At 39.7% G+C, this 21,886-nt stretch overlaps 1 protein-coding gene across 3 annotated transcripts in view; it reads left to right on the forward strand.

The window, feature by feature from the left end:
- Ccdc146 (coiled-coil domain containing 146) overlaps window positions 1-21,886 on the forward strand; it is a 111,566-nt gene that overhangs the window by 89,238 nt on the left and 442 nt on the right. For all 3 annotated transcript variants that reach the window (XM_069996324.1, XM_069996323.1, XM_069996326.1), the window contains exons 10-19: window positions 5,774-5,869; window positions 7,204-7,374; window positions 8,557-8,645; window positions 8,730-8,894; window positions 9,699-9,923; window positions 11,637-11,865; window positions 17,024-17,152; window positions 17,701-17,838; window positions 19,721-19,969; window positions 21,816-21,886. The exon at window positions 21,816-21,886 is cut by the window's right edge and continues 442 nt beyond it. In XM_069996324.1, coding sequence (XP_069852425.1) covers window positions 5,774-5,869; window positions 7,204-7,374; window positions 8,557-8,645; window positions 8,730-8,894; window positions 9,699-9,923; window positions 11,637-11,865; window positions 17,024-17,152; window positions 17,701-17,838; window positions 19,721-19,969; window positions 21,816-21,886 — 1,562 coding nt within the window. The remainder of the gene's footprint in view (window positions 1-5,773; window positions 5,870-7,203; window positions 7,375-8,556; window positions 8,646-8,729; window positions 8,895-9,698; window positions 9,924-11,636; window positions 11,866-17,023; window positions 17,153-17,700; window positions 17,839-19,720; window positions 19,970-21,815) is intronic.

Genomic DNA, 21,886 nt, shown 5'->3' on the forward strand with positions numbered 1-21,886 from the left:
TCTAACTATAGAATGGGGTTTTTTGCCTTAAAAGTTACTTTTTTCAAATAGTAATACAGTCAGCATTATATTTCCTCCCAATGAAGGCATTGATAAATTGTCTTCTAGCTTCTTGAATCACTAAGAAAATTTGATGTTATTCTGATTATTGATCCTTTATTTGAAAGCTTTCTTTTGCCATGCTAGAAGCTTGTAGGCTCCTTCCTTTACTTCCAGAATTTTTAAGCCTGAAAATGATATTCCCATGTGTAAGTCTTCTATTTGTATTCATTATGCTAGGCACTCAACAGGTTCTTTGTTCGTTGAATCATGCCATTTAATTCTAACACTTTGTCTTGAACTCTAACTTTTTTCCACTCTATTTTCTCTGTTCTCTTTTTCTTGGAGTTCTATGATGTAGACGGTAGATCATCTACATTTAATCTTAACCAAAAGATTGAAAAGTGATAGATGTAAGCCTTCTCAAAATCATTTTTACCTTTTATTTCATATTCTTTTTTGGGTGGCTTGCCACTAGGAAGATTTTTCTCAACTTTTCCATCCAAACCTTCTACCCTTTGATCCTGCCATCATATTTTATATTACCATCAGATCTTTTTGTTCTCTGAATGTTTCTTTTTTTAATAGTTTTATTTGTATTTTATATCTTCTAGCAATAGTTTCTTCTTCCTACATGAACTTTATTTTCTTAAAGTTACATTTCTTGGCTTATATTGACCTTGGTTTTGTTCTGATGTGTTTCTTCTTGGTTCTTATGAGAAACTTTCTCCCAATATGCTATAATTGTTGATTATCTGCTCACGTTAAAACATGGGACTCTATAAAACTAATTGGGATTGTTCCAACTGTTGCTATAGATTTAATGTGGCTAGACACAAAATATATAAGAACTGGCCCTTGACTAAAGAGGAGTTTGCACTGGAACTTGCAAGTTGTTCAGATTGCAACAAACACTATTTATTTAATGATGCACAAAACAGCAAATAAACACTATTTATTTATTTATTTATTTAATGATGCACAAAACAGCCCTAGTATAGTTACAGTGAGACACTTAACTTCCCCTTTGATCTTAGGACTTATAATAAGCTGCCACTGCCCACAGCTGGCAGTACCTGAATAGAGGAGCGGGCCACGCCAATTGTTCCCACTGGACATTTCATACTTGTATGCAATCCAGAAAGGGAAGAGATAAAGGGTAAGCATGCAAGGCGTCAGCTATTCCTTAGAATCATTTTTCCCAAGACAGTTATTTAGTTCTCCTACTGCCTTGCACTGTGCAGGAGATTCTCCCAGAAATTTAAGAGATGAGTAAATGTCTGCAATATTTTAGAAAATATCAAAGCAGTAAACTTCAGACTGAGGTTTGTGGCTATCAAATAATTGAGGTGTTCAGAGCAGTTAGGTTTCTTACGGAGTTACAAATGATTATTCTGTATCTGGAAAACCAGACTCCAAAACTAATGGTAGTAATCCCTGGAGTTGCCTTAGCAGTAGAAATGTGGAGCAGAACATGATTTTTTTTTCTTTTTGCTGATTGTGGGGCCTGAACTCTGGGCCTGGGCACTGTCCCTCAGCTCTTCAGCTCAAGGCTAGCGCTTTACCACTTGAGCCACAGTGCCACTTCGGGCTTTTTCTGCTTATATGGTGCTGAGGAATCGAATCCAGGGCCTAATGCATGCAAGGCAAGCGCTCTACCACTGAGCCACCTTCCCAGCCCTCATATTTTATCTTATATATTTCAATGCTTTGGTTACAATAAACACATTTTTTAATGTTTTTTATTGTGAAAATACTGTACAGATGGGTTATAGTTACATGAGCAAGGTAATGACTGCATTTCTTATCAAGCATTGTTGCCTCCTCCTTTGTTTTTCCCCTACCATCCATTCCCTCCCATCTCCACAACTATACTCTCCCCTACCCCCACCTAAATTGTAAAGTTCGTTGTTCAACAGTGTCTTGTACAACTCATTGTTGCAATGGGTCTACCTTTATCCCTATTTAAACATTTTGTTTTTTACCTTCCCCTCTCCAAATTATACCGACATCAAATACAGTGAAAACAGGGGTTGTACCGTGGGGGAGGAACTTATAAAGCAACAAAAAAATCACATGGTACCTTATAAATACGTTAGAAATAATAGCAAGAAAGGAAAAATCACTTGTGTCCCTATCTTGGGGTTCATTTCGCTTACATCATCTTATCTGGTTATATGTACATACCTTTTGACCTTTTCTGCTTGTCCTAGATATATACTAGTTATTGCAAATAAGAGAAACCATAGGACCTATGTTTCTTTGGGCCTGGCTTACTTCACTTAATATAATTTTTTCCAAGTCTTTCCATTTCCTAACAAACAGGGCAATGTCATTCTTTCTGATGGAGGCATAGAATTCCATTGTGTATATATACAACATTTTCTTGATTCATTCATCTACTGAGGGGCATCTGGGTTGGTTCCGTATCTTAGCTATGGTAGATAATGCTGCAATAAACATAGTTGTGCTAGTAGCTTTAGTATGGTCTTGTTTGTGATCATTTGGGTTAATGCCCCAAAGTGAGATTGCTGGGTCATAGGGAAGCTCTATGTGGAGTCTTTTGAGGAACCTCCATACTGCTTTCCAAAGTGGAATAAACACATTTTCTAAAGTGTGAAATGCCATTCTGTAAATACCAAAGCAAGTTTACCAAGCTTGCTGACATATTGAAACTAAAAATTGGAGCCAAAGATTAATTAACTCAGATCATGTAAATGGTGGAGACTTCAGCTAAACTATGACTTACTTTCCAGATTGATTTTGGAAGATCACTTTCAATTAAGTTTGCAATTTGACTTCAAGAAGTAACAAGCCAAGTGCCAGTGGCTCATACCTGTAAACCTAGCTACATGAAAGGCTAAGGTTAGGAGGATGACAGGGGCCCCTTCTCAACCTAGCTGGGTGCAGTAGTATTTGTCTGCAACCTCATTATGGAGGAAGTTGGGATCAGGAGAATCATGGCTCCAGCCAGAGAAGGCAGAAAAGGTCACAAGTCTCCCATCTCAATAACACAAGCTAGGTGTAGTGGCACACACCTGCTATCGCAGCTACTTTGGGAAGCAAAACATAGGAGGACCATGGTCTGAGAGCATGCCTGGACATGAAGCAAGACCCTGTCCCCAAAACAATCAGTGCACAAAAAGGGCTGGAGGTGTAGTGTAATATGGTTAGTGCCTATCTAGCAATGAGACACTCCGAGTTAAAACCCTACTGCTGAAAAAAAAAAAAAAAACAGGCAAAAAGTAACAGAAAATTACAGTGGCTTCATTAAATATGTGATTGTTTTGCTCACAGACATAGGCATGCCAGCTAATTTTATATCACAAGATATACAGAATTCTTTAGCACCTTTTTTATCAACCTTAATCCTCTTAATCCTCTTCGTGGATACAATATGGCTGTTACACTTTTAGGCATAAGCTCATACAAGAAGGGGGTCAGGGAAGAATGCAAAAGGCTCTGGTGTGTGTGTGTGTGTGTGTGTGTGTGTGTGTGTGTGTGTGTGTGTGTGTGTGTGTGTGTGTGTGTGTGTGTGTGTGTGTGTGTGTGTGTGTGTGTGTGTGTTACTGGGGTTTGAACTTAGGGCTTTGCACTGAGTAGGCAGAGGCACTTTCACTGAGCCAGACCTCCAGCCCTCTTTTGTACAGAAAATTTTGAGATAGGATTTCATCAATTAAGTGTGGCTTCTTGCCTCTTCCTAGTCTTCCCCAGGTGGGCTTTCCTGTAGCCTTGCCCCACCACCTGCAATGGGATTCCTCATAAACTACTGTCCTCCAAAGTACTTCAATATAGGGCAAAAGTGCAAACAAATACAATAGACAAGAAATGGTGAAAATTAAGTATCAGAAAAAAAAGCTAAGAGGCTTTTCTTTTAAGAACTTTCTAGCCTCTCACCAAACTATTACATGTAAGGAGCAAACATTTCTACTATTACTAATAGCTTCTTTTTTTCCTATAGGAGTTCATAAAGGAACTTAGACTTTATTAGTGTAATAACCACTACTTGTGTAATAACCACTACTTGAATAGTCATCATCTTTTCACATCTGCACGGCCCTGTATCATGAAGTAGAGCCCTGTATGCTGCTTACACTCACTGGCTCTGAGACTCAAGCAAGGTTCACACTTGAGCCACTGGGACAAGCTATTTAATGGAATTGTGCCTTAATCTCCTCATCTGTACAATTGTGAGGCATGGTAGTATTTTCATATACCTCGTGAGATACTGTGAGGATTAGATAAAAATCACCCATATAAGCTGTCAGAATCTTGTTGATTAATCTTTTCACACTTAATTGATGCTTAGTGTTAGCTAAGAATTAAGAAAAGATGGTATGGATAAAGATGCATTGTACTCAAGCTGATGTGTTGAATTGGAACCCCTTTATACAACTACTTAAAAATAATAAATTAAATTCAAAATATTTTTAATTTTGTTGTAAAGATGCTATACCGAGGGGTTACATTATGTGAGTTAAGGTAATGAGTACATTCTTGTCGAACATTGTTACCCCCTCCTTTGTTTTTCTCCCAGTATCCCTTCCCTCCTCCACTCTTCCCCTCACCCCAAAGTTGTAAAGTTCATTTTCAATATAGTGTCTTGTGAGTATCATTGTTGCAATGGGTCATCCTTTGTCCTTGTTTCAGCATTTAGTTATTCCCCTTCCTTCCCCAAATTAGATAAGTGTATATACAAGATTCAGGTTACCAATACCAAAGACAGTGATTGCCAGGGATAAACCAATGGAAAAAAGAAAAATAAAATAAAATAAAAAGAAAGAACTAGGTACAGAACATTAGTAACAACAAGGTCAACAACCAAAAAAAGATGTTGCTTCCATGTCTTGGAGTTCATTTCAATTAGCAACATTTTGTATGGTCCTATGTACATAGCTATTGAGCTATTCTGATTCTCTGCCAGGACTATCCTAGACATACACTAATTATTACAAATGAGGTAAACAATGGAGCCTATGTCTCTTTGGGTGGGTCTGGCTTACTTCACTTAATAGAATTTTTTCCAAGTCTTTCCATTTCCCTACAAAAGGGGTTATGTCATTCTTTGTGATAGAAGCATAAAATATCATTGTGTATATATGCCACATTTTCTTAACCCATTCATCTATTGAGGGGGCATGTGGGTTGGTTCTATATCTTAGCTATGGTAAATAAAACTGCAGTGAACATAGTTGGGCTCGCAGCTTTAGTGTGGCCTTGCTTGTGATCATTGGGATAAATGCCCAGGAGTAGGATTGCTGGATCATGGGAGAGTTCTATGTTTAGTCTTTTGAGGAACCTCCGTAGTGCTGGGAAATAAAATTTTTAAAGATTTAGTTTTAAGGGGCTAGGAAGGTGGCTCAGTGGTAGAGTGCTTGCCTTGCATGCATGAGACCCTGGGTTCAATTCCTCAGCACCACATAAGCAGAAAAAGCCGGAAGTGGCACTATGGTTCAAGGGGTAGAGTCTTAGCCTTGAGCTGAAGGGCTCAGGGACAATGCCCAGGCCCAGAGTTTAGGCCCCATGACCGGAAGAAAAAAAAAGATTTCGTTTTAAATGATAAAATTTTGGTAGCTTGCAAGTATTTGCCATATTGTATAAGGAATATTCAGTATCATAAGCATTTCCTATAAGATTAAGAAACACGATTTCCTCCAGTGTTGAAGAATTATGTAATGACTGTATTACAGAACATTTCTTATGCAAGTATTTAATTCCATATTTTTATTTCCAGATGGATGCTATTCCTAAAGATGATGCTCTATTACCTGAGAGAAGGAGAGATCTCCAGAAGGAAGTTGAAATGGCTAAGAGGAATTTGACCCAGCAGGTTAATATAAGCTCTCATTTAAGCTTAATCTGGGTGTGGGGGTGGCACTGGGGATATAAACCAGGGTCTTGAGCATGCTAGGTGAGCATTCTCTGGCAAAATTGCATCTGCTAGGCCTTCTTCTGTAATCCTGAAAGTATTTTGTATTTGTTTATTTCTCTTTGACAAGACGTGTTGTGTGTCTGTGTGTGCATGCACACGTGTGCACTTACATATGTATGCCAGTCCTGGAGCTTGAATTTAGGGCCTGGGTGATATCTTTGAGCTTTTGTACTAAAGGTTAGTGTTCTGCCACTTGACCCACAGCTCCTCATTTCTGATTTTTTTGGTGTTTAACTAGAAATAAGAGTCTCACAGATTTTCCTGCCCATATTAGTTTTGAACCATGATTCTCAGAACTTAGCCTCCTAAATAGCTGGAATTACATCGTGAGCCACTGATGCCTGGCCTTTGACAAAACTTTTAATCCTTTGTCATCACAAATGTATGACCCTTATAACAGAAACCAGATGAATCCCAGCAAACCTTGAATTATAAACAATGAGCAATAAACTTTGCATGGGAAAAACTGGAGTCTCAACATCTCTGAATTCTTCATCTTACCTCAAATAATTTTTGTGTGTACATAGTCCTTCCTCATCTTAAAGTTTACTCCAATCTCATTAAAATTTGAGACAAAAAGGATGCATCTGAAATGGCAAAACTTGTACAAGCCAATTATATTTTAAAGTAGGACTATTGATTTCAGTAAAACTAAACAGTTTTGTTTTACCAATATCTCATCTAAAATTCCAATTTTTGGTTATTAAAGTAACTATAAGTATTTTTTATTGTGAAAATACCGTACAGAGGGGTTACAATTACATAGGCAAAGTAATGAGTACATTTCTTGTCAAGCATTGTTGCCTCCTCCTTTGTTTCCCCTTCCCATCCCTTCCCATCTCCCCCCCACCTCCCCCTTACCCCCACCCTCCCCTCCACCCCTCCCACCCCACCCCTACCCCCCTCTTCGGCCAAAGTTGTATAGTTTGTTTTTCAGCATAACTATTGAAGTATTTTTAGACGTGCTTTTGTAGTTGTTCTTACAGGTCTCTTGAAAACTATACAAATAGGAAAACTTTCTATCTTGTTAACTCATTGGTTTCCACATTCTTTTAAAAACTGAAACATTAAAGCTAAGACAGCAGGGTGACTTTGTTTTATCTTTCCATAAAATAAATCCACACAAAAAAATGAAAAGGTAATCTAATATCCTAGCATCACTGTGTTCCTTCAGTCAAGTATATTATTTTTCTCCAAAGTTATTTTTTCAAGTTTTGGTTTTTTTTCAAAAGAAAATTCTATCAGAAGGTGAGACCAAGTTAGTGGAACAGCAAATTGCAGAAGAAAGCAAGCTTATGAAGGAGCAAGAAAACATGCGAGACCTGGTATTCACCCTGATCCGGATGACACAAATCAAAATTGATGAGAGGGAGCAGAAGTCCAAGGATTTGCTGAAAGCCCAGGTAACTGCATCTGTCTGGCCATTCCTCAAGTTCTACAGAGTTTGGGGTGCTCATTGTAGCACAAAAGTAATTAGAAAACGGTTAGTTTTAAGTCTCCTTCCAATCCCAGTGACTAAATTTTCCCTAAACTAGGTTAAATCATGCACTGATTTAGGGGGAAAAAAACTACAAGTCTGGGGATTCACTTACCAATAGTCAATAGTGTAGAGAAAGGAAGAGATGTGAACAGATTCAGTGAGAAGAAGGTAATCACTTCCAGGAACAGGGCTAGCAGTGGCATAGACTAGAGATAGAAGCTAGATTCACAGAACCCAGCCTAGTTTGCCAAGGACATCTAACAAGCAATAGCAAGCACTCAACAACAATCCCTCTCATCAAGTGAGCATCATTCAAAGCAACACCAGGACAGCCTTAGTTACTGTTATATCCCCCTTCTCCCAGACTCCTTCCTACAAAGTGTCAGAGATGGCCCAGTGCACCATCCCAAACCAAAAACTGTGGTGCTAAAATTCCAACACTAGATTTTAGTTAGTTATTCAGCCCAAGGAATAATGTCTAAATCTAGACAGAAGCTGGGGATGCATGTGGGTGGTAAAGCATTTGCCTAGCAGGCACAAAGTCCTCAGTTTGATGCCCAGCCTACCATGCACAACTTACTGTTTTGTTAGTTAAGATAGGGGCTTGCTACATTTTTACCTAATCTGGCCTCAAACTATGATCCTACTAATCTCCATCTGCTGAGTAACTAAGATTATATATCCCAGCACTCAGGACATAGAGACAGGAGGATCAAGAGTTCAAGGCCAGCCTGGGCTATGTAGTGAGGAATCTTCCTTCATCTATCTTCCAAAAACAAAACAAAACAAAACAAAACTCCCCCAGTCTGGATGTTCGGGCTCCAGTCACTCTTTTGTCAGTAGTTTCCTTGACTTTCTCAACATGTGCTGGTTCTTTACTTTCTCCCCTATCTCTCATTCTTTCTCTTCTTTGTCCCAGCATGAATTATGAAGTACTTCATTGGACCAGGCAGTTTTCTGATTTGCCTGATCCCATATTCCACACAACTGAGCAGGTCAAGATGGAAATTTCCTTAATAGATAGAAGTGGTGTGGGGAGAACTCTGTTGTGGTGGTTGTGATTATGATTGTTGCTCATCTCACCTGTGATTTTTTTACATCGCAGCAAAAATGCAGCAACATTATGAAAGAAATCAAAGCCAAAGATCTTGAAATCAGTATAAACAAGAAGAAAAAACACGAAATTCACCGAAGGTAAAAATTCCATGATCTACTATTTAACTGAGAGAAAGCTGAGTTTTACTTTATACGTTTCAAAAACACTTTGTTTTGTCACAGACTTGGAGAGTTTGCTAAGTTATATGACACCATTCGAAATGAAAGGAACAAATTTGTGAACCTGCTTCACAAATCTCAGCAGAAAGTAAATGAAATAAGAGAACGGTACAAAATGTCATTAAATGAGCTGGAAATTTTAAGAAGTAGTGCAGTCATTCAAGAAAGGTAAGAGTATCACCACCATTGTCCATTCAGAGCATCATTTTCTGTTTCACTGGAACTTTAAAATATCCTGGCAATCAGAGATAAGAAAGCAAGAGTCTTTCAGAGAGCTGTAAAAGCCCATTTCAAACACTTTGTTTCACACCTAACCTAAATGTTGGCATGCAAGTTTTGTGCTTTTTTAATGAATGAAAAAGTGTGATATACAAGTATGTTTACTATGATGACTTGATTTTCATTTCCTCAATAGAGAAGAAAAGCATAAATTCAATCACTTGTATCACTACATAGAGAGTAGTGGTGGCTGGGCACCAGTGGCTCACCCCTGGTGTGGCTACTACCACTTCTGCTGCTTCCTAGTTACTAGGGAGGCAGAGATTGTAAGGATTTCCATTTGAGGACAGCCCAGGCAAAAAGTTCACAAAACCCTATCTCAACAGAAAAAAAAATGAGATGTGATGGCATGGGCCTGTCATCTCAGCTACAGTGGGAAGTATGAGAGGAAGATTGTGATCCAAGCTAACATGAGCAAAAAGCAAGATTCTATCTGCCAGAGGATAGGGGGTAAAGTGACTGTAATGGTAAAGATCAGAGGAAAGAAGGAAGGGAAGGAGGGAGGGAGGGAGGCAGAGAGGGAAGCAGGGAGGAAGGAAGGAGGTAAGAGAAAGGCGTTTATGTGTTATATAAATCCTATATGTTAGAAGAGAGAGATTAATCTCAGCTTAGTTCTGCTTGTGTTTAGGAAATTATCATTGTTTTTAAAGGAAGAAAATTATAACCTACTCCACTGTCCCATTATTTTAAAAGAAAGCTACAAAACGCCATGCTGAAACATGCGAACAACCTCACTATCCGAGAGAGCATGCAAAATGATGTATACAAAATCATGGCAAAACTGCAGGAAATGAAAGAAAAGAAGGAAGAGCACTTGAACAGCATGGACAGACTTGCCAGCCTGATCACCGCCATAGAAGAAGAGATGGTACAGCTTCGCAAAAAGTATGAGAGAGCTGTTCAGAGGCGAAATGAAAGGTAAAATACGGGAGCCTGAGCAGAGTGCCTATAATCCTAGCTACTCAGGAGGATGAGATTTGATGATCATGATCCGAAGCCAGCTCAGGCAGGAAAAGTCCGTGATACTTTTATCTCCAATTAATCACCAAAAAGGCAGAAATAGAGGTACGGCTCAAGTAGTAGAGCACCAAAAAGTTAAGGGACAGCACCCAGGCCCTGAGGTCAAGCCCCAGTATCACCAGCACAATCAATAAACAAATAAATCAGGAACTTTGTGTGAAAATATCCAGGGATCCAAATTAGAGGTTGCCCCTTTCCTACCTAGATAAGGAAGTGGTGAGGGCCAGGAGCTGGTTAGGTTATGTTAGCCTTTGAAGGGAAGGAAGTTGTGTGTTTTTGCCTGAAAATAAATGCTGTATTTGGAAGATAAAGGGACCAAGAGGAGGGTGTACTTGAACATCAAAGTCCTTTTGTCAGTGTTCCACTCAGGATGCCTTTGATAACATCAAATGCTCTCCAAATGACTGACAGAAATGAGTCTTTGGAATTTGTGTCCATTTCAGTAATAAGTTTGGTTTTACCATTCTCTCAGATCATTTTCTCCAATAGTAAATTAGACCTTTAGGAGTAGCATTGCTTCTTCCAGGCTATAATCGTGTCATTAATTAACTTGCCGTCTTAGCAGTTGCCTCCAAGCTGCTTGTACTTTGAGAAACTAGGCGTGAGCCTGGAGCTCTGTAGGAATGGCAGATGCCATTGGAGGTTATCATTAAGCTGTGCATGCTACTTCATGGAAGGCATTGAAGTGCCCGAGCCTGAAAGTGCAAGCTGATAATAAAACACTGCTCATGATTTCCACTGTCAAGAGTGATTAGAGTAATTGACAGACAAATGTGGCAAAATACAGAGCTGTAATTTGCCAGACACTGCCACCCGCATACATGCTTGGAGGGAGGAGAAGGAAACTTAGAGACGCTGAATGGGAGAACTTGGATAATGGGATATGCAGATGGTGTGGGAAAACGTTCATGGTCTCTGAAGGGGGATAATTTTCTAAAGGATTAATGGATGTTTTCTCTGGCTTAAAAAAAAAAAGATATTTGGATCCTGGCACAAATTTGGCACAAATGCACAAAGCCTATGGGCAAATAGTATATTCCCAGGACCCGGTCAGACCAAAGCTGCTGGAATTAGAAAATTCTTACTTTGTCTCTTTCCAGTGGCCTCTTCCCAAGGAGACATCTCCCCACCCCTCACCCACTAGTGTGATTACAAAGAGCAGATTTTTTTGCCTGTTAATGAGGAAATTAGCATCAGAAATGCTTAATTTTTGGAGACCTTCGTGGGTCTTCTGTAGAGCAGAGTCACTACAGAAACACATTCCCTGGCCCTCGGCCTTGTGCTCTGGCAAGGGTGGCCTACGAAGTGGGATTGCAGAAAGTCAGACATGGAATTATGATGCTCATGTATCAGCAATGCCAATTTATCCTGACCTAGGACAACCTTTGGGCTCTCCAGAGCCCCTGTGACCAATCACACGGTGGTCTCAAAGTAGAGATGCTAAAACCTCTTGTCACAGAAATACCCAGGATTTAGTTTAACTAGAAAGGCACTGGCAAAGAAATAGCTACTCTCTCCTGGAAGTAGGCTGTGCTGATATGTCTTTAAGATGAAAAGCAGAGGGAGCCGCAATGAGTCTTCCTCTTCCTCTTCCTCTCAATTTGACCACAGTGGCATTCAGCTGATAGAGCGGGAAGAGGAAGTGTGCATTTTCTATGAAAAAATAAATATCCAAGAGAAGATGAAACTCAAAGGGGATATTGAGATCCATATACTGGAGGAAAAGATCCGATTTCTGAAGCTGAAGATTGCTGAGAAGCGAAGACAGATTTGTGTGACACAGAAATTAGTGCCAGTCAAGAAGTCCTTGGATGCTGACCTGGCTGTACTCCAGATTCAGGTAGGAGAGCTACCATGGGACCTTCCTCAGGCCATTGTGGTGTGTGTGTCTGTGTCTGTGTCTGTGTGTCTGTGCATGCACATGTGCGCATGTACACATGGACTAGTACTGGGGCTTGAACTCAGGACCTCCCATTCTTGGTTTTGCCACTCAGGGCTGGCACTCTACCACCTGAGTCATACATTCACTCTGGGCCTTTTGCTAGTTAATTGGAGATTAGAGTCCCATGGACTTTTCTGCCCTCGCTGGCTCTGAACCATGGTCCTCAGATCTTAGCATCTCGACTAGCTAGGATTACATGTGTAAGCCACCAACATTGCACATTATTCTTTTTCCCTTCATTAGTTTTTAGAGGATATGAGTTCTTGTATGTAAACTAATCCATGATACTTTGAACCCTGCTCCAGACTAGAATCGGTGCCTCAGATGCCACCTATAGCTTTAGTTTAAAACTAAATAAAGTTCCTTGGAATCTAGACTCTCCCAAGACTTATCACTAGCTCATCTCTCTCATAACTTCAAACCAGTAATTTAGGCTCACAATCCCTCCTATGTAATTGTGTTATTGATGCTTGCTGGTAGAGCTTAGGTACCCTCCAAAGCAAGAGATTTCTTGATTATTTGTTTATAATGACATACATTCAGAGATCTTCATTAATCTTTATAATTCTTTTATAAGCTTCAGAGATGGGCTTTCTTTAAAGTGGAATTTTAAAGTTGAAAAGTTCAAGTATACGGGGCAAGATGGCTCATACCTAATATCCCAGCTACCCCACAACATAGAGATTAAGAGAATCTCAGTTCAAGGACAGTCTGGTCAAAACCATTTATAAGACCCCTATATCAACCAGGCACTGGTAGGTCTTGCCTGTCATTCTAGCTACTCAGGAGGCTACGGGATCTGAGGAACATGGTTCAAAGCTATCCCAGGCAGGAAAGTCTATGAGACTTTTATCTCCAGTTAACCATCAGAAAAATGGGAAGTAGAGTTGTGGTTCAAAATGGTAAAGCACTAGTCTTGAGCAGAAAAGCACAGAAACAGTGTCCAGGAACTGAGTTCAAGCCTGACAACAGAAAGAAAAAAATATATATCCCTATGTCATTCAGTAAAAAGCTGGGCACAGTGGTATGTGCTGGTCATCCCAGGTACTCAGGAAGCATATAAGAGAATATTGTGGTCTGGGCTGGCCTGGACAAAAAGCCCAGTCCTATTCTAAAAATAACAAAAGTAAAAATGTCTGGAGGATGTGGTTCAGTTGATAAGGTGCCCTGCAAGCACCAGGGGCTGAATTCAAACCCTTGCATCACACACACACACGCACACACACACACACACACACACACACACAAACACACACACACACAGATCAAGTATACAGCAGCGAAAGAAAGAAAGAAAGAAAGAAAGAAAGAAAGAAAGAAAGAAAGAAAGAAAGAAAGAAAGAAAGAAAGAAAGAAAGAAAGAAAGGAAAGAAAGAAAGAAAAGGCTGTTTTTTCATATGTAATAGTCTTCTTAATGAAAATTGTAGAAAAATTTAAACGAAAACAATTTGTAGCCTATATTTTCCCATTAACTCAATATAGCTGAAACAAATTTTAACCTATGTTTTCTCAAATGTCAAGTTTGCTTTTGGATTTTTTTTCTGGTTATAAAATTAAGACATAGTTAACAAATTCTGAGAAGTAAAAAAAATTTAAAAGAGCCGGGCGCTGGTGGCTCACGCCTGTAATCCTAGCTACTCAGGAGGCTGAGATCTGAGGATCGGGGTTCAAAGCCAGCCCGGGCAAGAAAGACTGTGAGACTCCTATCTCCAATAAAAAATCACCAGAAAACCGGAAGTGGCGCTGTAGCTCAAGTGGTAGAGCGCTCGCCTTGAGCTGAAGAGCTGAGGGACAGCGCCCAGGCCCAGAGTTCAAGACCCACAACCGACAAAAAAAAAAAAAAAATTAAAAGAAAATAAAATTCTCTTCTAAAAACAGTTACTACGCAAATGCTCAATAAGCTATACTACATCCTCCTTCATAGTGTGTGAATAAATGTTTCAGTAAGCTCATTTTTGTAAGTTTTAAATTTTATTGTTATTATGAAGTGATATACAGAGGGGTTACAGTTACATAAATCAGGTAAAGAGTGTATTTCTTTGTTGTTGGTAGTGGTGGTGGTCATGGGGCTTGAAAACCTGGGTGCTATCTCCAAGCTCTTTTTCTCAAAGCTAGCACTCTACAACTTTGAGCCACAGCTCCATTTCTGGTTTTTAGGTGGTTAATTGGAGATATGTCTGTTATGGACTTTCCTGACCTGGCTAGTTTTGAACCTCGGCCCTTAGATCTCAACCTCCTGAGTAGCCAGGATTTCAGGTGTGAGCCAGTGGTGCCTGGCTAAGAGTACGTTTCTTTTTGGACAATGTTATTTGCCCTTTCCCTTGCTCTCCCCAGTTGCATGTTAATTGTTAATGCATGTGTCTACAAATTTGGGTCCTTGTCTTTTTTACTTCCTCCTGTCAAGGGATTTGCAGGACTTTCTGGAACTAGATGATAAGTCTGTGTCCATTTGTTTTGGCCTCTGAGTGTAAGTACAGAGAGAAGACGAGCAGTATCTTCTAGTTAGTGCAAATATGCTAAGGTCTTTCTTCCAGTGTTTTGTTTTGTTTTATTAGCCATAAGTGTTCCCATTCATTTCTTAGTCATTGTAGTCCAGATGTGGATCAATTAGTTGATTGTCCCCTCTGCTCTTAGTATCTTCCCATGAGATTACAAGGGATGTGCAGGCTCTGTATTATCATTCACTTGTTCTGCCAGAGTTGAGTCTAAACTTAAGAACAGTTGAACATAAAGTTTTCTCTTAGTCACCAAATTAGACCTATTTGTCTGCTTAGCATTCATCACTTGTATTCTGAACGACATGATATAAAACCTCTAGTTTCAGGCAGGCCACATTTGTACTCTGCCCTCCAGGGCCAGATCCTTGTCATGTCCTATTATTTGTTACAATTATAGTTAACGGGGTTTTTTGTTTATTTATTTTGCTTTTGTTTGTAGTTTATTGTTTCTTCTTGGCCTTTCCCATTTTTTTTCATTATTTTCAGAATTCTTCTGAGACTTGCTCTTTTCTTTTCAGTTATTTGAAACAGTTTTTAATTGCTCAACCGACTAACCCAATATTATCATGAGTCATATTCTTCTGTTTCTTGTAATAGCTCTATTTCAGGGATCTTAGAAGTCTTATAAACTATTTTAGGACAACTAAACAGTTGTAAACAGTTTTTTCTCAAATGTCCAGTGGAAAATTAAAACAAGACACGTCTCTGATAAATAAGCATTTTTATTATTTCATAGTTTCCTAGTTAATGAACTGAAGAAAAGGAAGCATTAAGTACTGTTAGTTAAATCTGGGTATGGGTGGTTCACGCTTCTAATCCTAGCTCTCCAGGATGCTGAGGCCTGGAAAATCACTGTTTAAAGCCAGCTATGGCAGAAAAAGTTTACAAGACTCTATCTCTAGTTAATCAGCAAAATGTTGGACTGGAGGAGTGATTCAAGTGGTAGAGTACCAGCCATGAGCAAGAAAGCCAGTTAAAGTCCCTAAGTTCAAACCTTGTTACCAGTATCTGTTAGCAGTAAATATAAGAGATCTTTAGTTACATATGTACTTTAGCTCTTTATTAAAGTCAGTTAAGGAATGTGGAAAGGAAGGAAGGAAGGAAAGGTACCATTTAAAATTCTTGTCATAAGGAAAGAAATATCAATTAAAATTCTAAAACTCTATCTGTATCACTTTGGGGCATGGTCTAAAACATTTCAAATGTATTGTCTCGACGTACATGAAATCCAACCTCAGCTTCCTGTGAGAAAATTGAGGAAATTAGGGTTTAAAGAAAACAAATGTTCTAAGATATGTATTCATATGTATTCAAATGTTTTTTTCTTTCATGCGATTGTTACACATTTATAAGATTATTTCTTTGTTGCTTTGTATGTCCCTCCCCCACAGTATAACCCCTGCTTTCACTGTATTTGATGTTGGTATAATTTGTGGAGGGGAAGGGAAAAACAAATCGTTTAAATAGGGATACAGGTGGACCCATTGCAACAATGAGACGTACAAGTTGTTATGTCGAAAACGAGCTTTACAACTTTGGTGGGAGAGGTTGGGGGGGGGAAGGGGGAGGATGGGTTGGGAAGGGGAAACAAAGGAGGTGGCTACAATGCTCGATAAGAAATGTACTCATTATCTTGCCCATGTAATTGTAACCCCGTCTGTACAGTGCTTTCACAATTTAAAAAAAAAAAAAGAAAAGAAAAGAAATGATTGCCTGCTTCCACAAGTATTTGGGCAGGAAAGCTGAACACAATGCCTCCTGATTATAGCCATGCTCCTCATCTACTTTATATGAAATGAAAACTAAGAGTAGCTACCATTCCCATTTGGGAGTGGCCATATTTACTCATCTACCTCCATATCTCCATGATTCAGCAACTATAGTTGAAAAAGCTACTATGTTAAGGCTTTTTTTATTTATGTATGTTTGAATGTATGTGACTATCTATATAAAATATATATTTTTGTGTACATACACACACACACAAACAGCGGAGACTTCCTCTCAGAGTATAAGCTGTGGTAACCCAAAGGTTATCAAGTTTTTCCTTCTTCGAGATGCCAGCAAACATATGTCTAGCAAAGGATTCTAAAATGGAAGCTACCATGTCAAATCCCTATCCCTGGTCTATGAAATAACCTGCAACAAAGAAGAGAAGGCCATCTGTTTTGAGTTCTGCAACTACACAACATCCACAACTGTCACTTGCAATGGGAAGCAATGGAAGAACTATAACAAGAAAAAGAAAAAGCAGAGTCTTCTGCCTTCCCTTGCAGATCCACTTCTAGCCTCCTCCTCGTGTCCTATAAGTGGACAGAAGCAGTTTAGGTAATGGGGTGTTAAGAAGAAAGTCTCCTCTATCCTTGCCTACTAAAAGAGCCTGCTTAGATAATCTTAAGATTCACTGAGCTCTAGGGTTAAATTTAAAACTTAATGTTTGGGGGATGTTTTTGTTTTTAAGGAACAAGGGATGGAAACCTGGGGCCTTAGATTTGCTAGACCAGCACTCTACCACTTGGGCTATGCCCCATCCCTAATGTTTATTTCTTGTTTAACAGTTTTCCCAGTGTACAGACAAAATAAAAGACCTGGAGAAACAGTTTATAAATCCTGAGGGTAAGAACAGAGCCCGTCTCCTTACAGGAAAGGATCTGACTGAAAAACAAATGATGAAGAAATTGGATGAGGTAAACACACGCACTCATCATTTGTCTGTTTGTCCTTGTTGCCACAACTTCACAGGTGCCTGTTATACTATTCTCTGCTAAGCCGACATTTTGACCTTCATGATTCTAGCCCTTGTGTAGTTCTTTCATTTTAATCTAGTCTCAAATTCTAAGCTTCATTTAGACACTTGCCAGAAGAAGTTAAATCCAGTTGTTTTCAAGACATCAAAGGCATCTTCCTTCCTCTTGTAGCCCAAGGAGAAATTTTGGCTTCTTGAGTGGATAGATGAACTTGCCTTTCTACTCCAAATGGCAATATGGGCACCAGATAGCTAAAGCAACAGGGTACACCATGGGGGGGGGGGGGAGTAAGGGGAAAACTGAGCAATCTGAAGGGTCTTAGGGCAGGACACTTAACTTAGCCTCAAACATTTTTTCAAGGTATTTTGGCAACTGAGAAAGTGATAGTCATCTTTATTGAAGGTTAGGGACCAGGTAAGATTTTACTTAAGGGAAAAAAATATATCTTGCATGACTCTTTTTCCTACTGAAATTGTTTTTAACTGTAGATGGAACTGCGGCTGGCTAAGAAGGAAGAGAAGTTACTAGAAAACAATTTCATCTATGAACAAGTGTCTCGACTCACAGACAGACTTCACAACAAAACTGAGGCTTGCAAACAGGACACACTGATCCTAGCCAAGAAGGTCTGCCTGAGGCCTTTTCTCCCTGCCCCTTCCCTCTGCCACCTTTCTTTTTCTTTTTCCAAACTGCTTGATTTATTGAGAGAAGCAATGGAGAGATGAGGCTTAATGACTACAGAAGTGAATCAAAAGGGAAATGTAACTCAAAATTGTCCAAAACAAACTTCAATCTTGTTTTTTTTGTAAGAATTCATTTTACAGTGAAGCTTTCAATGACAATTTACAAATTTCATTTAGTAGGACAATTATTCAAAGATCATGTTAGAAGATGCACAAAGTTAGTTTCTAGCTCTTGCTGGGTACCAGTGGCTCACACCTGTAATTCTAGCTACTCAGGAAACTGAGATCTGAGGATCATGGTTCGAAGCTAGCCTAGACAGAAAGGTCTGTGACTCTTATCTACAATTAGCCACCAAAAATCTAGAGTAGAGCTATGACTTAAGTGGTAAAGTACCTCCAGTAGTGAAGAAAGGCAGATAAGGTGGTGTATCTTAGGTGAATGAACTTAAGATGCTAGGACTGGAGATTTCAAGCTGCCTGAGCTGCTGAGGGGAAAGAATGCTATAAGCTACCTTAAAGTGATCCAGAGGCAAGACTAGACACTGCCCCATGACCAACAAGAGGGTAGGGCACTGCCTTAGCCTCTGTGGTCCCTTGAGTATCTCATCAGCCCAGGGATATCAGCACTTGCTACTGTACACTTGCTATGCAACTCTAATGCAAAGAGCAGAAGCAAAGAGGGAAGGAATTGTGCATACCACATGAAGCTCACAACATCTAATGGAGTGAGACGGGAGAAAATAGATCATGAGGATTCCTACAATCCAGAGGCCTGGAGAGCAGCAATGGTTCCTCATTCTTCTCAGTTCCCCAATGACTAGCATAGACAAGACTCTATGAATAAGTAAACAAGTAGTCCTGTACTAGAACATGTTGGGCATACCAAATAGAAAATAGTTATAGATCTGAGGCTGCTGACACTATTTATATTTGACTTTTGCTCTGGTGACTTCCACTAATAGAGTCATCATTCTGGTGGCATTTGTGCAATTCATTTTACCTCATAAAATAAGAAAGATGGAGGGTGCCAATGGCTCATACCTGTAATCCTCAGGAGGCTGAGATTTGAGGATTGTGGTTTGGAGCCTGCCCAGGCAGAAAAGTCCATGAGACTCTTATCTCCAATAAACTACTCAGAAAAAGCTGGAAGTGATGCTGTGACTCAGCTGGTAGAGTGCTAGCCTTGAGCTCAAAGAGGCTCAGGGACAGTCCCTGAGTTCAAGCCCTAGGGCCAGTGAAAAGAAAAAAGAAACACTAAGCGTTGTCTAAGTTCATGAACTTTGCCTGAATTAGCACACCCATATTTCTGTAAATGATGCCTTCCTTCCTTTTGAAAAATGAATTTCCCTTTCTCATAGGGAAGTTATTTTTTCATGAGAGTCAATTTTTTCAGTGAGAGTCATTAGGGGCAGAAGGCACCCCTAATGCCAGAGCTCTGCAAATGATGGCCACTTTAACATGGCCCAGACAGCCCTATCATGGCTGGCTAAGTAATACGCTAACACAGCAGTCAGAGCAGGTCGTAGGCTCAAGAACATTCTTTTCCCTCTCCTTCTGACCTCATAAAGGTAGGTACCAACCAATTCCCCTCAATGCCATCCACCTTCACATCTAGTAACTGGATGATTTGTTTTCTTTTTTCTCTGTCCTTACTCATATTGGTTTCAACCCTATATCTCTTTCAATTATTATTATGTATGAGTTCCCTAAACTGAGATTCCTCCAGGCATGAATGGTATACCCCCACCATTATACATAGCTAACAGTCTGCTATTTTCATCATGGAGTGTTTGTATCCACTAAGCATTGGGCTCTATAATTCTAGATGAATGGCTACCAAAAAAGGATCAAAGACACTACTAAAAAAATGATGGCTCTTGTTGCTGAGCTGTCCATGAAACAAGCCCTGACTATTGAACTCCAAAAGGAAGTCAGAGAGAAAGAGGAATTCATCTTCACCTGCACCTCCAGGATAGAGAAAGGTCTGCCACTCAATAAACAGATTGAAAGAGAATGGCTGAAAGTCCTTCGAGATGAAGAAATGCACCTGTTGTCCACCACTGAGTCGTCTCGGGTAAGCTCTGGCTCCCACTGTATAAAATGTGGAAGGGCTATTTTCCCAGCAGCAATCTTCTGGTGATATATGTTGACTTACCTCTTATGTGAATGGGACCACATGTGTTTTGAATTATCTGAGTTTGGAATATTTGCATATATATATATATATATATATATATATATATATATATATATATATATATAAGGTATTTTGAGGAGAGGAGCAAATCTAAACCCAAAACTCATTAGTATTTTATATACATCTTATTTCCAGGACTTAGAGTTGATTTTATATAATATTCTGTAGTACAGTGTTTTGGCTGTAATCTATTACATGACATCAAGTATGGAATTTTAGATTTGTGACAGCTCATGTCAGAGCTCAAAAAGTTTAGAACTTTGGGGCATTTCCAGTTTCAGGGCTTTTTTTTGTTAGGATGTCAGCCTGTATAAGTAAAATCCCACTCTACCACACACATAGTCCCAGTAATCATTGAAACAAGGTTTTCCCCAGGCACCTGAGGACCATACCTGTAATCCTACCACTCTGGAAGCTGAGATCTGAGGATTGTGGTTCAAAGCCTTTCTGGGTAGCAAAGTACATGAGACTCTTATCTCCAATTAACTACCAAAAAGCAAGAGATAGAGTGCCAGCCTTGAGGGGAAAAAAAAGCTAAGAGGAAGAACCTAAGCCCTGAGTTCAAGGCCCAACACTGGCAAAAGAAAGAAAAAGAAGGAGAGAAGAAAAGGAAGGAAGGAAGGAAGGAAGGAAGGAAGGAAGGAAGGAAGGAAGGAAGGAAGAAGGAAAGCATGGCTTTGAATCATAATCCTCAAGATCTCAGCTTCCTGAACTGCTAGGAATGATAGAGATGAGCCACCACTGCCCAGCTATACTTCATTCTATATCTCTTCTTGTTCATCAGTGACTTAAAGAAAAAAAATCCTGCCTTTGAACAACATGTAGAAATAGTAAATGCTTGATATTGAAGTTGGAATGTAATATATTCAGAACCCATACAAGAGTGAGGGTTTTTTTTAGTTTGATTTTAAGTACTGGGGTTGGAAGTCAGGGCCTCACGCTTGCTACCGGTAGTCTTCTACCTTAGCCATGCTCTCAGCCCTGTTTAATTTTGTTTTTCAACTAAAGTTCCACACTTTTGCCCAGGCTAGCCTTAAACCGAGATTCTCCTATCTCTAACTTCTAAGTAACTATAATTACAAGCATAAAACACCATTCCTGGCTTGTTTTGTTGTTGTTGTTGTTGTTTTGAAATAGGGTCACATTAACTTCTTGTCTAGGCTGGCTTCTGTGATCTCTAATCTCTACCTCTCAAGGATCTAGGATTACAGGCATGAACTATCATGTCTAGCTCTAAAGGTTTATGCCTGTAATAGAAGAAAGAACATCATTTTTTTTAATGGTGGTACCAGGATTGAGCTCAGGGCCTTTTGCTTGCTAAGCAAACACTCTACCACTTGAGCTACAGCCCCAATCTCTGAGCAGGTTTTGTTGTGGTGGTGGGGTGGTGGTGGTTATGATGGTCCTAGGACTTCAAGTTGGGGGCCTGGACCCTGTGTGAGCTTTTTTGCACTAAGCAAGAGCTCTACCACTTGAGCCACAGCTCCACTTCTGTTTTTTGTTGGTTAATTCAAGATAATAGTCTCACAGATTCTCCTGCCCTGGATATAAGATGGGGCGAGGGGGAGGGGGAGGGGATTCCCACATCCTGGCCACCTGTCCCTTTGGTGCATATCAGCCAGCACAGCCTAAAGATGTCAGACCCAGCTGCACCCTTTATGATCCAAGGATGAAGAAAGTTTACAGTTTTCAGAAAACTAAAAGGAAAACGTTCCCTTTACAGGAGTTGTTTGAAACAGAGACTCGCCTGCTGCCCAGTGGCGTGTATACAACTGCAGAGCAGCGTCCAAATGC

Source organism: Dipodomys merriami, unplaced genomic scaffold (assembly GCF_024711535.1).
Source record: "Dipodomys merriami isolate MVZ:Mamm:240054 unplaced genomic scaffold, mDipMer1.0.p SCAF_5, whole genome shotgun sequence".
Classification (NCBI taxonomy): Eukaryota; Metazoa; Chordata; class Mammalia; order Rodentia; family Heteromyidae; genus Dipodomys; species Dipodomys merriami.